At 46.8% G+C, this 12,362-nt stretch overlaps 3 protein-coding genes across 3 annotated transcripts; 1 reads left to right on the forward strand and 2 right to left on the reverse strand.

Moving 5' to 3' along the window:
• Nucleotides 1-1,258: 1,258 nt before the first annotated feature.
• Pdw03_2165 (Protein kinase-like domain) lies at nt 1,259-3,514 on the forward strand (the record flags this gene model as incomplete). The annotated part of the gene is made up of 1 exon (XM_014680330.2): nt 1,259-3,514. The coding sequence occupies one exon, from the start codon at nt 1,259-1,261 to the stop codon at nt 3,512-3,514; it is 2,256 nt and encodes a 751-aa protein (XP_014535816.2).
• A 687-nt stretch (nt 3,515-4,201) lies between these two features.
• On the reverse strand, nt 4,202-4,872 carry Pdw03_2166 (HAT dimerization; the record flags this gene model as incomplete). Its single annotated transcript, XM_066100101.1, has 3 exons — nt 4,202-4,489; nt 4,745-4,755; nt 4,806-4,872. 3 exons carry the CDS (start codon nt 4,870-4,872, stop codon nt 4,202-4,204), a joined length of 366 nt encoding a protein of 121 aa, XP_065957828.1.
• A 3,219-nt stretch (nt 4,873-8,091) lies between these two features.
• Pdw03_2167 (Protein kinase-like domain) lies at nt 8,092-10,347 on the reverse strand (the record flags this gene model as incomplete). The annotated part of the gene is made up of 1 exon (XM_066100102.1): nt 8,092-10,347. One exon carries the CDS (start codon nt 10,345-10,347, stop codon nt 8,092-8,094), a length of 2,256 nt encoding a protein of 751 aa, XP_065957829.1.
• Between the last annotated feature and the right edge of the window lie 2,015 nt (nt 10,348-12,362).

Here is a 12,362-nt window from a genome sequence, read left to right on the forward strand (position 1 = left end):
AAGCTCTGAATAGCTTCAAAAACTAGGGGGTATATCGAGATGTTGTTACGGACCTACCCGTCACCAATCAGTGGTGACCCACCGGGTACACAGATGGGCCACCGAGAGCCAATCAAGCAACCACGTGATCACAGGAGGAGTATATCCCTGCACGGGGTAGGATATACTCAGAGGGGTCGATCTACCCCGGGGTGTAGGATATACCCCAGGAGCACTGGCGACCCCAGGAAGCGAAGGATATATAAGGACACTCTCTCATGTACTTAGTTTAGTTCTTCGTCTTCAATCCTACATTGTTACTTGTGTTTACCTTTGGAACCACGTTGACTCATTAACTATATTATCACTTGACAACACCTACGAGCAGACCAATACTGCGGTATAGATCTACTCGGCGCTCTACCTGGCATCGTTCCTCGATACCCTCAAAAGGACTTAGGCTGGAATAAGACTGTGCGCAGCAACAGCTCGGTTGAGAGGCAGATCGACGATCTGAGATCGTTGACGTTGGAGGATCAGCACAGGCAAGTATAATCAGGGAAGCTCCAACATAACTGTGACCAGTTAGGCAGTGCGTAACAGATGTGAGGTGTCACCTACGTAAAAGGACTAGGATGTCTCAATGATACCACCCTAAGACAGACAAATTGTATACATCGTTTAGTCAGCCTTGTCCGCATAGATTGTTTAAAAAGGCGCGGATCTTGTCATTCTTCAGTTAGAGAATTTAGAGTATTTTTCATACCACTTCCATTGAACCCAACGATCTCAGTCAAAATACGTTACTAGGAGCAAACATGGAAGTCATGTGACTCCAACAAGGATCTTAGCTGACTGCTAGCTTTGTACACGCTATTTACAGGAAGATCACGCAACATACCTTGAACAGCCGGCGGTTTGATTGGTTTAAGGAAGAGGGGCTTCGCGAGTGAAGAACCTGAGACATTGATCCTCTACACTGTGACTGTACGTATCGAATGATTTGGAGAGGGTCTGGATCTTCAAGTACTAACGAGACCAATTCAGGTATCGCGCAAACGTGGAGTCGACGCGTTGTATCCATCCTGAAAGTTTGCCTGAAAGATCAAACGGGTTTATGCCTTAGGCATTGAAGTGAGTCACGGGGTGAGTAGGTTGGGTAAGCTGCATCCTGGTGCGTAATCCCCTTTGTTCCCCTGTCTCAGATTGCAGGCTCCTTGCTGTATTTGCCTCGAATTTGTTTTAATCAATAGTCTGATAAAACTGCTTTTGACAAGGCATGGAAGAAACAATCGCCGAGCTACGGCGTCAGCTTGAGGAGGAGAGACAGGCGCGAGAAGAGGCGGAGAGACGCCAGGGAGAGGAGAGACAGGCGCGAGAAGAGGCGGAGAGACGCCAGGGAGAGGCGGAACGACATGTGCAGTCCAACACACTATTCACCCTTCTCGATCGCTGCCACAACTATCTGTCTCAAGCGATCAGAGTCGAGACGGATGCAACCCTCACGACTCAGGGCGATGCGACCAACCCGGTGAACAGACTTTACCCCAAGCGCATAGTCCCTTGGCTTGATTTCCCTCAGCTCCAGGAGCAAGTCTGGAGGAAACTCGACCGCACGGCTGCCTTAACCTCGCGCCCTCTCTTCCCTTCTGATACCCAAATCGATTATGTCTTTGCGAATATCCAGAACAGACCGATTTATTCGGAGGCGTCCCTTCGAAATTTCGAGCGAGACACGGTGGATAATTTTGTTGAAATGGTTATCAAGGCGTTGCGAGATGATGAAGTCTTTCGACATGAGTTTGGAATCCAAGGTCAAGTCACCTTTTACGACCGCATGAACCTATCGGAAACTTCGCTACAGAACAGCTTAGAGCAAATGAATCTTCAGGACGTGCGAACACCCCAACGATTCGCGAACACTAGGCCTGGGAGACGCAGAGGAAGGGGAAGAGGAGCGATACAGGGAAACAATAGGGATGGCACTACACGAAGACGTAATCGTCGTGCCGACCAGTTCTGCGTGCACCTTATGGCTGATGAACGACAAATACCAATATATGCGGTGGAGTTCAAAGCGCCGCATAAGGTGACAATCCCCGAATTGGTGGCGGGTCTACACCAGATAAATCTAGCTCGCGATGTCATTAACCAGGAAGGCGATACGTTTGAGTTTCATGCCACCTACCTCGTCGCCGCTGTGGTCACTCAGATATTCTCATACATGATCGATATTGGGGTTCAATACGGCTATATCTGCACAGGAGAAGCTTTTGTTTTTCTCTATATCCCGGAGGATGATCCCACAGTTGTTCAATATTTTTTGTGTATCCCAAACCAGGACGTGCAGGCGGACGATGAACTACGCCTCCACCGGACCGCTATCGGCCAGGTGCTTGCATTCACCCTTCAAGCGCTAGCCGCCAAAGCTCCGTCTCAAGAATGGCATGATGCGGCATACGATAAGCTAGAGACCTGGGATGTCGAATACCTAGATGTGTTGAGAAAAATCCCCGAGACTCTCCGTAAAGACCCGCGAGCCTCCAATTATCGACCATCGCACTGGAAACTAGAGCCGAAGACGCACAATACACGATCCCGTGCTCGCTGCAAACCAGATATCTCTACTCCAAAGCATTCGTCGACCGAAGGCAGCGGTAGTGATGAAGAATCGCACTCGCCATCTATCGCTGCAGCGGCTCGTAGCGGGTCGAGCCGTGGCCGAGGCAATAACCGCCAATCAACTAAGGAAAGCGAAAGCAAACGAGCCGGTCAGAATAATAAACAGACCTCTCGAAAAGATGGGCAATCTACACGACCCTACTGCACAATTGCCTGTATCCGCGGCATCGTTAACCGAGAACCTCTGGATCAAGAATGCCCTAACTGGAAACTCCACGGCGGCCAGAGACACTCTATAGGACCGCAGGAGTTCACACGCCGGCTTCACCGCCAACTTACCCAAAACCGAAACCATGGGTTTGAACAGCTTCACGTCTGTGGTCGGACAGGTTACCTCGTCAAAGCTACCCTTCTATCACACGGGTACACTGTGGTCATTAAAGCTACCACAATGGAGAAGCAGCATCGCCTTCAAGCGGAGGCGAACAATTATCGTCACCTCAGGAGCTTACAAGGAAATCAAATCCCCGTCTGTCTTGGCACATTTACGCCACAAGTCTTATATTGGTACCATGGCGAATTAATGGCGCAGATGATGATACTGAGCTGGTCTGGAAAACGGCTTCAGTATATTATCAACGATGAGAATTCCAGATTCTTTCACCAGGAGCGCGACAAAGCTCTGACCGTGCTCCGGTCGCATGGAGTTATCCACGGCGACAGTGAGTGGCGCAATATACTGTGGGATGACCTAGGTGCTCGCTTGTTTGTTATTGACCTGGAGGAAGTGAAATGGTTGAAGTGCCCTCGGGCTCTTGAACCAACCTTTGGCAACATGCGGCATAGCCATCGCGTCGGGGTGGGGAAAAGTAGAAAAAAGCTCTTGTCCAGCTCAACTGCTGTCTGCTCATGACGGCCCTCAGACCCATAGACCACTGCGTTAGTTAACGTTACGTCTACACCTTAGATCAGTCGTGATACGTGGGGGAAGGGAGTACAGCGTTAAAGTCACAAATCGAACAAGCAATTCAAAGCCCTCGGGATAATATATAAAGACCTTATGTCACGGTGCGAACCGTGATGCTTAGTTAGAGGAAGATCACGGCACGTGATCTCCGACCTGTTTGTCTGAACTTCAGTTCTAGATCCTGTTGTAGCTCTTGGAGCTACGTCTTGTATAATAGCCTGCCCCTGCCTGTACCTGTCAATGGGAATCTGATCTGTTATGACCTGTTCCTACCAGTCATCTCCTATCATACCGTCCTGCCAGCCCGCACCCTGACACTACGTAGCTCCCACCTAGTCTTCCGCACGACCCAGTAAAACCCAGACCCAACCCAGACCCAACCCAGTCTGGGTTGGGTTTTGGGTCGAACCCTTCGACCCAGTAATGGGTCTGGGTCGGAGGGTTCGACCCAGTACTGGGTCTGGGGCCCCAAACTGGGTTACAAACTAAACAAACATGCTAAGGATTCTAAATGTATAACTTATGCATTTATTCGCGGTAATTTTGAGTATTTGCTTTACTTGATTATATCTAATTTTATTTGTAAAAAGGGTAAAAGAGATGCGTATAATTGAGGATTCTTTGTCAAGCAAGCTAATGGTATTCAAATAAATCATCTTCCCTGCTTTTACGTTTTCTCCCTGATGCTCGTGTCTGTGTACAGGTTGGTGGTAATGATGGCGAGCAAGGACGACCATATTCACTTGTAGGTAAGGGCCTCTCCTCCGGTATATCCTCTGGTCTATCCTCAATTACAACCTCAATTGCATCCCCTGGTTTATCTTCCAGTTCATCCTCCTGCTCCTCTGTATCACTAATTGGATCAACCTCAATCTCACTGAGCTTCTCTTCCCTCTCCTCTTTTGCCGCCTCAAGCTCATCCTGGGAGAAAAATTTCTCAAGAAGTGTTGCTTCCTGCTCCTCCATATCAAATTTCGTTGTACAAAGAAACATCATTAATGCCTCGACAGTCTCACTCTTCATTCTACCACGACGATAGTGACAAATATCTCGAGCGGTATTAAAGAGGCGTTCAACTCCTGCGCCAGTTGCTGGAAATGAGAGTGTATCTCGCGCAAGGGCAGCAATGGCCGGAAAGCGAGCCTGGTGCTCTTTCCAGAAAGTAAGCGGCCTAACAGAAACAGTATCTATATATATATTAGTATTATTATCACACATACTCTTTGTATTTACTTACCGCTGTCAAGATATTGACTGATTTCATCAGTAATGGCTCGTGGTTGTATATCCCTTCCATCAAGCATCTCCTCTAGCCTTGAGCTTGGATGGGCTATCGTTAGAGAGCTTTGTAGATCACGACTGCTTATTCTAACTTGTGCTTGATATGGAACAAGGGCTTGTTCAAAAGCAAGTCGATAGGTATCTCGCCATTTCTGATCCCAATCACTGGAGAGGAAGAATTTGAATTTGTTCACCGGTGCAAGCATTGTACTGATTGCATAGATATTCCCTCGAAGATCATCAGCTTGGGAGTAATACTCATCAAGCTTAGACCGACCAGCTTCAAGGGCCTCTAGCATCTGTTTTTTCCATGGGACACGCTTTCGGCGTAGCTGTGCCTGTGATCGCTCAAGATGATCAAACAGTTTGTTGTAGATCTTAAACACATAGTGGGCAGTGACATCTCGAGTCTTTGATAGCTGTGTTGTATAATCAAAGAAGGGCTCGGTGATACAAAGAAGATAGTCGATCTGACGCCACTCTTGCTCGCTGAGTAGCATCTCCTCACAATCATACTCTGTACAGAATAAAGAGAAGATAGCACGTAGCCTCTTTGCCCGGCGAAGCATGAGGAACGTAGAATTCCATCGTGTCTTTACATCTTGGATTGGAACGATCTTGATATTAGTTGTCTGAAGATTGTAAAAGGTCTCTCTGCGCTGGGGACTTGCATTGACGTAAATCGCAAGATAACGGACTTTGTTCAGTGTGGAGGAGATCTGACTTTGCTTCGCATTTTCTTGGGCTAGCCTTGACTGCTTCTCTGTCCACCTTGTCTCGGCTGATTCATTTAATGGAACTGCCTTGATCCGAGCAAGAAGCTGATTGAGGCTGAGCTGGATAACGTGGGCAAGACATGGTATTCGGGTGATAATAGTATCATCTGACAAAGCCTGTTGGAGAGCAGTAGCTAATGTCTTGTTGTTTGATGCATTATCTGTTGTCAACCCGAATACTTTATCTTCAATGTTGTGCTCCACTAGGGTTTCTATAAGAACACTACGCAGGTAAGAGCCGGTATGTGTACCATGAAGCGGCTTAAACCCAAGTAGTACCTCACGATATACCCAATCACTGTCAATGAAATAGCCAGTAATAGCCATAAATGCCTGCGAGAATGGAGATGTCCAGCAGTCAAGCGCAATGGATATCTTTGAGCCAGAAGGCAGCGTACGAAGGATACGCTGCTGCCGGTCTTTGACTAGACTGCCCAATCGGCGACGGATGGTATCGGCAGATGGGATCACTGGAGGGGATGGGGCGGAACGAGCTTTATTGATGATGCGTTTGAATGATGGATGCTCGATCAGATGGAATGGGAGCCGGTTGAGAGTAAGAAATTGGAGGAGATCCTCCTCCCAATCTTCTTGTAAGAAGGGTATGCTTGCTGAAACTTCTCCCTAGAATAATAATAAATTAGTATAGTTACTTGATTTTATGATAGAAAATATACCTCTCGTTGTAGGAAGTTTGTAATCTCCGCTTTCTTCCCCTTTTCCGACCGTAAACAACCAGCCGTTTTCCGATGTTTCTGGATGGTTGATGTGCCATGATACTGCGCTTTGCCTGTGCTGTTCGGGCTTAGTGTATAAGGATGCTCTAGGATCTTCCCACAGCGCTTGCACATAACCTTTGGTGCGCCATCAATACCCTGAGCTACCTGATGGTAGCTATTCCAGATCTCTGTATGGCGGTTCGAATCCCATTTAAGCTTGCTTTTCCTCCCGTAGTCAGTCTCTAACCACCAGTCCACAAAATCGTTATGTGACATTGTATCGTATAGAATAAACCCTTTCCTACGGTCGGGTCCAACGCGTTTCAATAAAGGGGGGATTGGGAGGGGATCATCTGGTCTTCGGAAGTTTGAGTCGATTGTGTGTTGACTTGCGGATGGTGTGACTTGTCCAGTTGAAATATATGAGAGATCGTCAAGATCACCACCATAGAGCGACGATGCAAAGTCGGAAAGTTGGCTTTGAGACATAACATGAGAATGACATATAATATATACAAATGGATGTAAGGGGAGAAATTCTTTAACGTACAAAGGTAGAAATGCACTAAAGTTGTAGAAGTGTCTAGGAATATTGATATATCAAATATAGTAAATCATCCTACTCTTGTTGATTGGTCTATTATACTAAAATTATATGGGTCTAAAGAAATACCCCTGAGATAACCCAGTCAAGACCCAGTCAAGACCCAGTCATAACCCATTTAACCCAGTAAGAACCCAGTAAGAACCCATTTAACCCAGTAAGAACCCAGTAAACCCAGTAAAACCCCAGTCAAACCCCAATTCCCACCCCAGTTCCATTAATCCTTCTCAAAATATTTCTTCCTACCCTCCCTTCAAGTCGCATATACCAAGTAGATTAAGAGGTAGTAAGTAGTTTTGAATATAAAAGTTTACTAGATATCTATCCATAGTTATATAAGCTCTAGAATTAAACAGAAGAAGAGAAATAAATGAATTCAAAAATTATTTTACTCTGTAGATGAAAATATATATTATGTTGATGTGTGTTGAATATATATATCTGCAACTTGGGGTATACTTTGTATTTTAAATGGAATGCAATCCTACGCCTGAGAAAACCAGCAGCCAACACATACCACCTTTCCATATGAAATAAAGCATTTGAAGAAGTAATTAATCTTGAACCAGATATATTACTTTCGAGAACGAGGTTATTTCTTAAAATTTCCTTTGCCTTGTTGGTAGAGAGTGTAGCATTTCGATGTAGAAACCATAACAGGGGAAAATGACAGTATGTTATTTAAATATTTATGCCATAATTTATGCAGAAACTGGGTCGAACTGGGGCTATACTGGGTTTTCTGGGGCCCCAGTCACTGGGTCTGGGTTGGGTTCTGGGTCGAGACCTTCGACCCAAACTGGGTCGTGCGGAAGTCTAGGAACAGGTCATAACAGATCAGATTCCCATTGACAGGTACAGGCAGGGGCAGGCTATTATACAAGACGTAGCTCCAAGAGCTACAACAGGATCTAGAACTGAAGTTCAGACAAACAGGTCGGAGATCACGTGCCGTGATCTTCCTCTAACTAAGCATCACGGTTCGCACCGTGACATAAGGTCTTTATATATTATCCCGAGGGCTTTGAATTGCTTGTTCGATTTGTGACTTTAACGCTGTACTCCCTTCCCCCACGTATCACGACTGATCTAAGGTGTAGACGTAACGTTAACTAACGCAGTGGTCTATGGGTCTGAGGGCCGTCATGAGCAGACAGCAGTTGAGCTGGACAAGAGCTTTTTTCTACTTTTCCCCACCCCGACGCGATGGCTATGCCGCATGTTGCCAAAGGTTGGTTCAAGAGCCCGAGGGCACTTCAACCATTTCACTTCCTCCAGGTCAATAACAAACAAGCGAGCACCTAGGTCATCCCACAGTATATTGCGCCACTCACTGTCGCCGTGGATAACTCCATGCGACCGGAGCACGGTCAGAGCTTTGTCGCGCTCCTGGTGAAAGAATCTGGAATTCTCATCGTTGATAATATACTGAAGCCGTTTTCCAGACCAGCTCAGTATCATCATCTGCGCCATTAATTCGCCATGGTACCAATATAAGACTTGTGGCGTAAATGTGCCAAGACAGACGGGGATTTGATTTCCTTGTAAGCTCCTGAGGTGACGATAATTGTTCGCCTCCGCTTGAAGGCGATGCTGCTTCTCCATTGTGGTAGCTTTAATGACCACAGTGTACCCGTGTGATAGAAGGGTAGCTTTGACGAGGTAACCTGTCCGACCACAGACGTGAAGCTGTTCAAACCCATGGTTTCGGTTTTGGGTAAGTTGGCGGTGAAGCCGGCGTGTGAACTCCTGCGGTCCTATAGAGTGTCTCTGGCCGCCGTGGAGTTTCCAGTTAGGGCATTCTTGATCCAGAGGTTCTCGGTTAACGATGCCGCGGATACAGGCAATTGTGCAGTAGGGTCGTGTAGATTGCCCATCTTTTCGAGAGGTCTGTTTATTATTCTGACCGGCTCGTTTGCTTTCGCTTTCCTTAGTTGATTGGCGGTTATTGCCTCGGCCACGGCTCGACCCGCTACGAGCCGCTGCAGCGATAGATGGCGAGTGCGATTCTTCATCACTACCGCTGCCTTCGGTCGACGAATGCTTTGGAGTAGAGATATCTGGTTTGCAGCGAGCACGGGATCGTGTATTGTGCGTCTTCGGCTCTAGTTTCCAGTGCGATGGTCGATAATTGGAGGCTCGCGGGTCTTTACGGAGAGTCTCGGGGATTTTTCTCAACACATCTAGGTATTCGACATCCCAGGTCTCTAGCTTATCGTATGCCGCATCATGCCATTCTTGAGACGGAGCTTTGGCGGCTAGCGCTTGAAGGGTGAATGCAAGCACCTGGCCGATAGCGGTCCGGTGGAGGCGTAGTTCATCGTCCGCCTGCACGTCCTGGTTTGGGATACACAAAAAATATTGAACAACTGTGGGATCATCCTCCGGGATATAGAGAAAAACAAAAGCTTCTCCTGTGCAGATATAGCCGTATTGAACCCCAATATCGATCATGTATGAGAATATCTGAGTGACCACAGCGGCGACGAGGTAGGTGGCATGAAACTCAAACGTATCGCCTTCCTGGTTAATGACATCGCGAGCTAGATTTATCTGGTGTAGACCCGCCACCAATTCGGGGATTGTCACCTTATGCGGCGCTTTGAACTCCACCGCATATATTGGTATTTGTCGTTCATCAGCCATAAGGTGCACGCAGAACTGGTCGGCACGACGATTACGTCTTCGTGTAGTGCCATCCCTATTGTTTCCCTGTATCGCTCCTCTTCCCCTTCCTCTGCGTCTCCCAGGCCTAGTGTTCGCGAATCGTTGGGGTGTTCGCACGTCCTGAAGATTCATTTGCTCTAAGCTGTTCTGTAGCGAAGTTTCCGATAGGTTCATGCGGTCGTAAAAGGTGACTTGACCTTGGATTCCAAACTCATGTCGAAAGACTTCATCATCTCGCAACGCCTTGATAACCATTTCAACAAAATTATCCACCGTGTCTCGCTCGAAATTTCGAAGGGACGCCTCCGAATAAATCGGTCTGTTCTGGATATTCGCAAAGACATAATCGATTTGGGTATCAGAAGGGAAGAGAGGGCGCGAGGTTAAGGCAGCCGTGCGGTCGAGTTTCCTCCAGACTTGCTCCTGGAGCTGAGGGAAATCAAGCCAAGGGACTATGCGCTTGGGGTAAAGTCTGTTCACCGGGTTGGTCGCATCGCCCTGAGTCGTGAGGGTTGCATCCGTCTCGACTCTGATCGCTTGAGACAGATAGTTGTGGCAGCGATCGAGAAGGGTGAATAGTGTGTTGGACTGCACATGTCGTTCCGCCTCTCCCTGGCGTCTCTCCGCCTCTTCTCGCGCCTGTCTCTCCTCTCCCTGGCGTCTCTCCGCCTCTTCTCGCGCCTGTCTCTCCTCCTCAAGCTGACGCCGTAGCTCGGCGATTGTTTCTTCCATGCCTTGTCAAAAGCAGTTTTATCAGACTATTGATTAAAACAAATTCGAGGCAAATACAGCAAGGAGCCTGCAATCTGAGACAGGGGAACAAAGGGGATTACGCACCAGGATGCAGCTTACCCAACCTACTCACCCCGTGACTCACTTCAATGCCTAAGGCATAAACCCGTTTGATCTTTCAGGCAAACTTCAGGATGGATAACGTAATTCCCAAGCGAGCTGGCCACCCAAGCGAGCTGGCCACCCCAACCAGCCTATTAATTTTAAACGCATTTATTTCAACCAAAACTCCATCAAATTCAATCAGCTAACTTCTAGGTCTATCTGGACATGCATCTCTTCTATGGCCCTGATTTCCACATGCACCGCATTTCGGCAATGCCCTTGTTCTTGGTAATAAAGGTGCTTCCCCTGTGCGCGCGGACCTGGGGGCGGGGAGGTTCAATCACTTCCTCTGGTTGCACAATTAAAGCAGTAGCTTCCTGAACTGATAAGCCCTCTGTAGCAGGTATCTGCTTTCGAGATCGAGTTTTTTTCTGCTTCTTTTTCTCATTTTTCCGATCGTAGATCGTGAACTTCTTTCTCAAGAATCGCTGCTGATTGCATCGTCATTTGGCAAGCTTTCAAAACCTGGTTTATCGCTGAATTGAGTGGACTTGGCGGGCTTCGGGATCTTTGACGAAGTAATGCTTTGATTGAGGATGCTTGTTTCAATAATTGAATGTGATTTGTTGGTGTTTTTGGCTCCCATTCACTACCTCGACTAGAAAGTCGATATTGACCTTTTGTCCGTGAATAAGTCGATGGAATGAATAGTTTTTCAAGCAATCGAAGGCCAATTTCATCAGAGGTCCATCCATTAGGACTGACTTCAAAGCGCCTATAATTTGGAAGATTGTCGAACCAAGATTCAATGAATACTTTGCCTTTGAAAATAATGCATGGAGGTAGTGCCCAACCTGAAGCATTTGTACATTCAATTGCAGTCACCCATTCGGGATTTCCAGGTTGTAAAAGTGATCGCCGACCGTAGTATTCAGATCTCGTAATGACTTTAGCAGTTACGGTTAATGCTATTGCAAAACTAGTCTTATCGATGTTATAAATGTCATCATTATCAATGCCGTATTGAAGAATCGTTTTTTGAACAAGTGTAAACCATTCACCAATGATTTTTGGATCTTCACATTTAGCACGTTCGTAATTGTAACGTCTGGAGAATCTCGAGGATAGATTGGGATGTCGTTTAATGTAATTAGTGACCCAATTTTTGCCGACTGCAGATGATGGGTTGATTCCGCGATGCGAAAGTAGAACATTCGCCATTTCTTGCACCATTGAAGGTCGTGGAGCTGAACCACGAGCGTCCATAGAGAATATCCATTTTTGAAGAGATTCCTCTTCAGTATCGGTCAATTTATGAGAGTTGGCGCGAGAAATCGCGCGGTGTTGTATACCATTCAGGCGGGTAGAAAGGGTGGATCTTGGGACGTTAAAACGGCGCGCCACTTCACGAATTGAAGAGATTTCTTGATTCTTAAAAGCCTGGATAGCTAGTAAGATCCTGCCCTCCTGCTCTATTGAATTTCGAGAGGATTGAGTACGAATTGGTGGCATGGTGGGTGGTTGAACTAACTAAGATCTAATTCATGGACGTGTTTTGGTTGGGGTGGCCAGCTCGCTTGGGAATTACGTAAAATGTATTAATATTAGACTGCGACAACGCCCATTAAAGTGGAGACACTTTTAGCGTCGCCAAGACATATGCGGGCACTTTTGGCAAAGTGGATACTGCCAAGAATTGATTATTTACATGAAATAGCCTAACTAATAGGGTATTTTTGTATTATTTTTGTATAACAGTGGGCGATGGGCGTCAAATTTCAAAAGGCCCACGGGCCGTGGTTACTTCCTAGTGCCCATGGACGGGCGATGTCGCAGTCTAATGTATTGTACCTGGTATTCTGATAAATTACAAGAAAATCGGGTGGGGGTTAGATTCCCATTCTCGGGAT

Source organism: Penicillium digitatum, chromosome 5 (genome assembly GCF_016767815.1).
Source record: "Penicillium digitatum chromosome 5, complete sequence".
NCBI lineage: Eukaryota > Fungi > Ascomycota > Eurotiomycetes > Eurotiales > Aspergillaceae > Penicillium > Penicillium digitatum.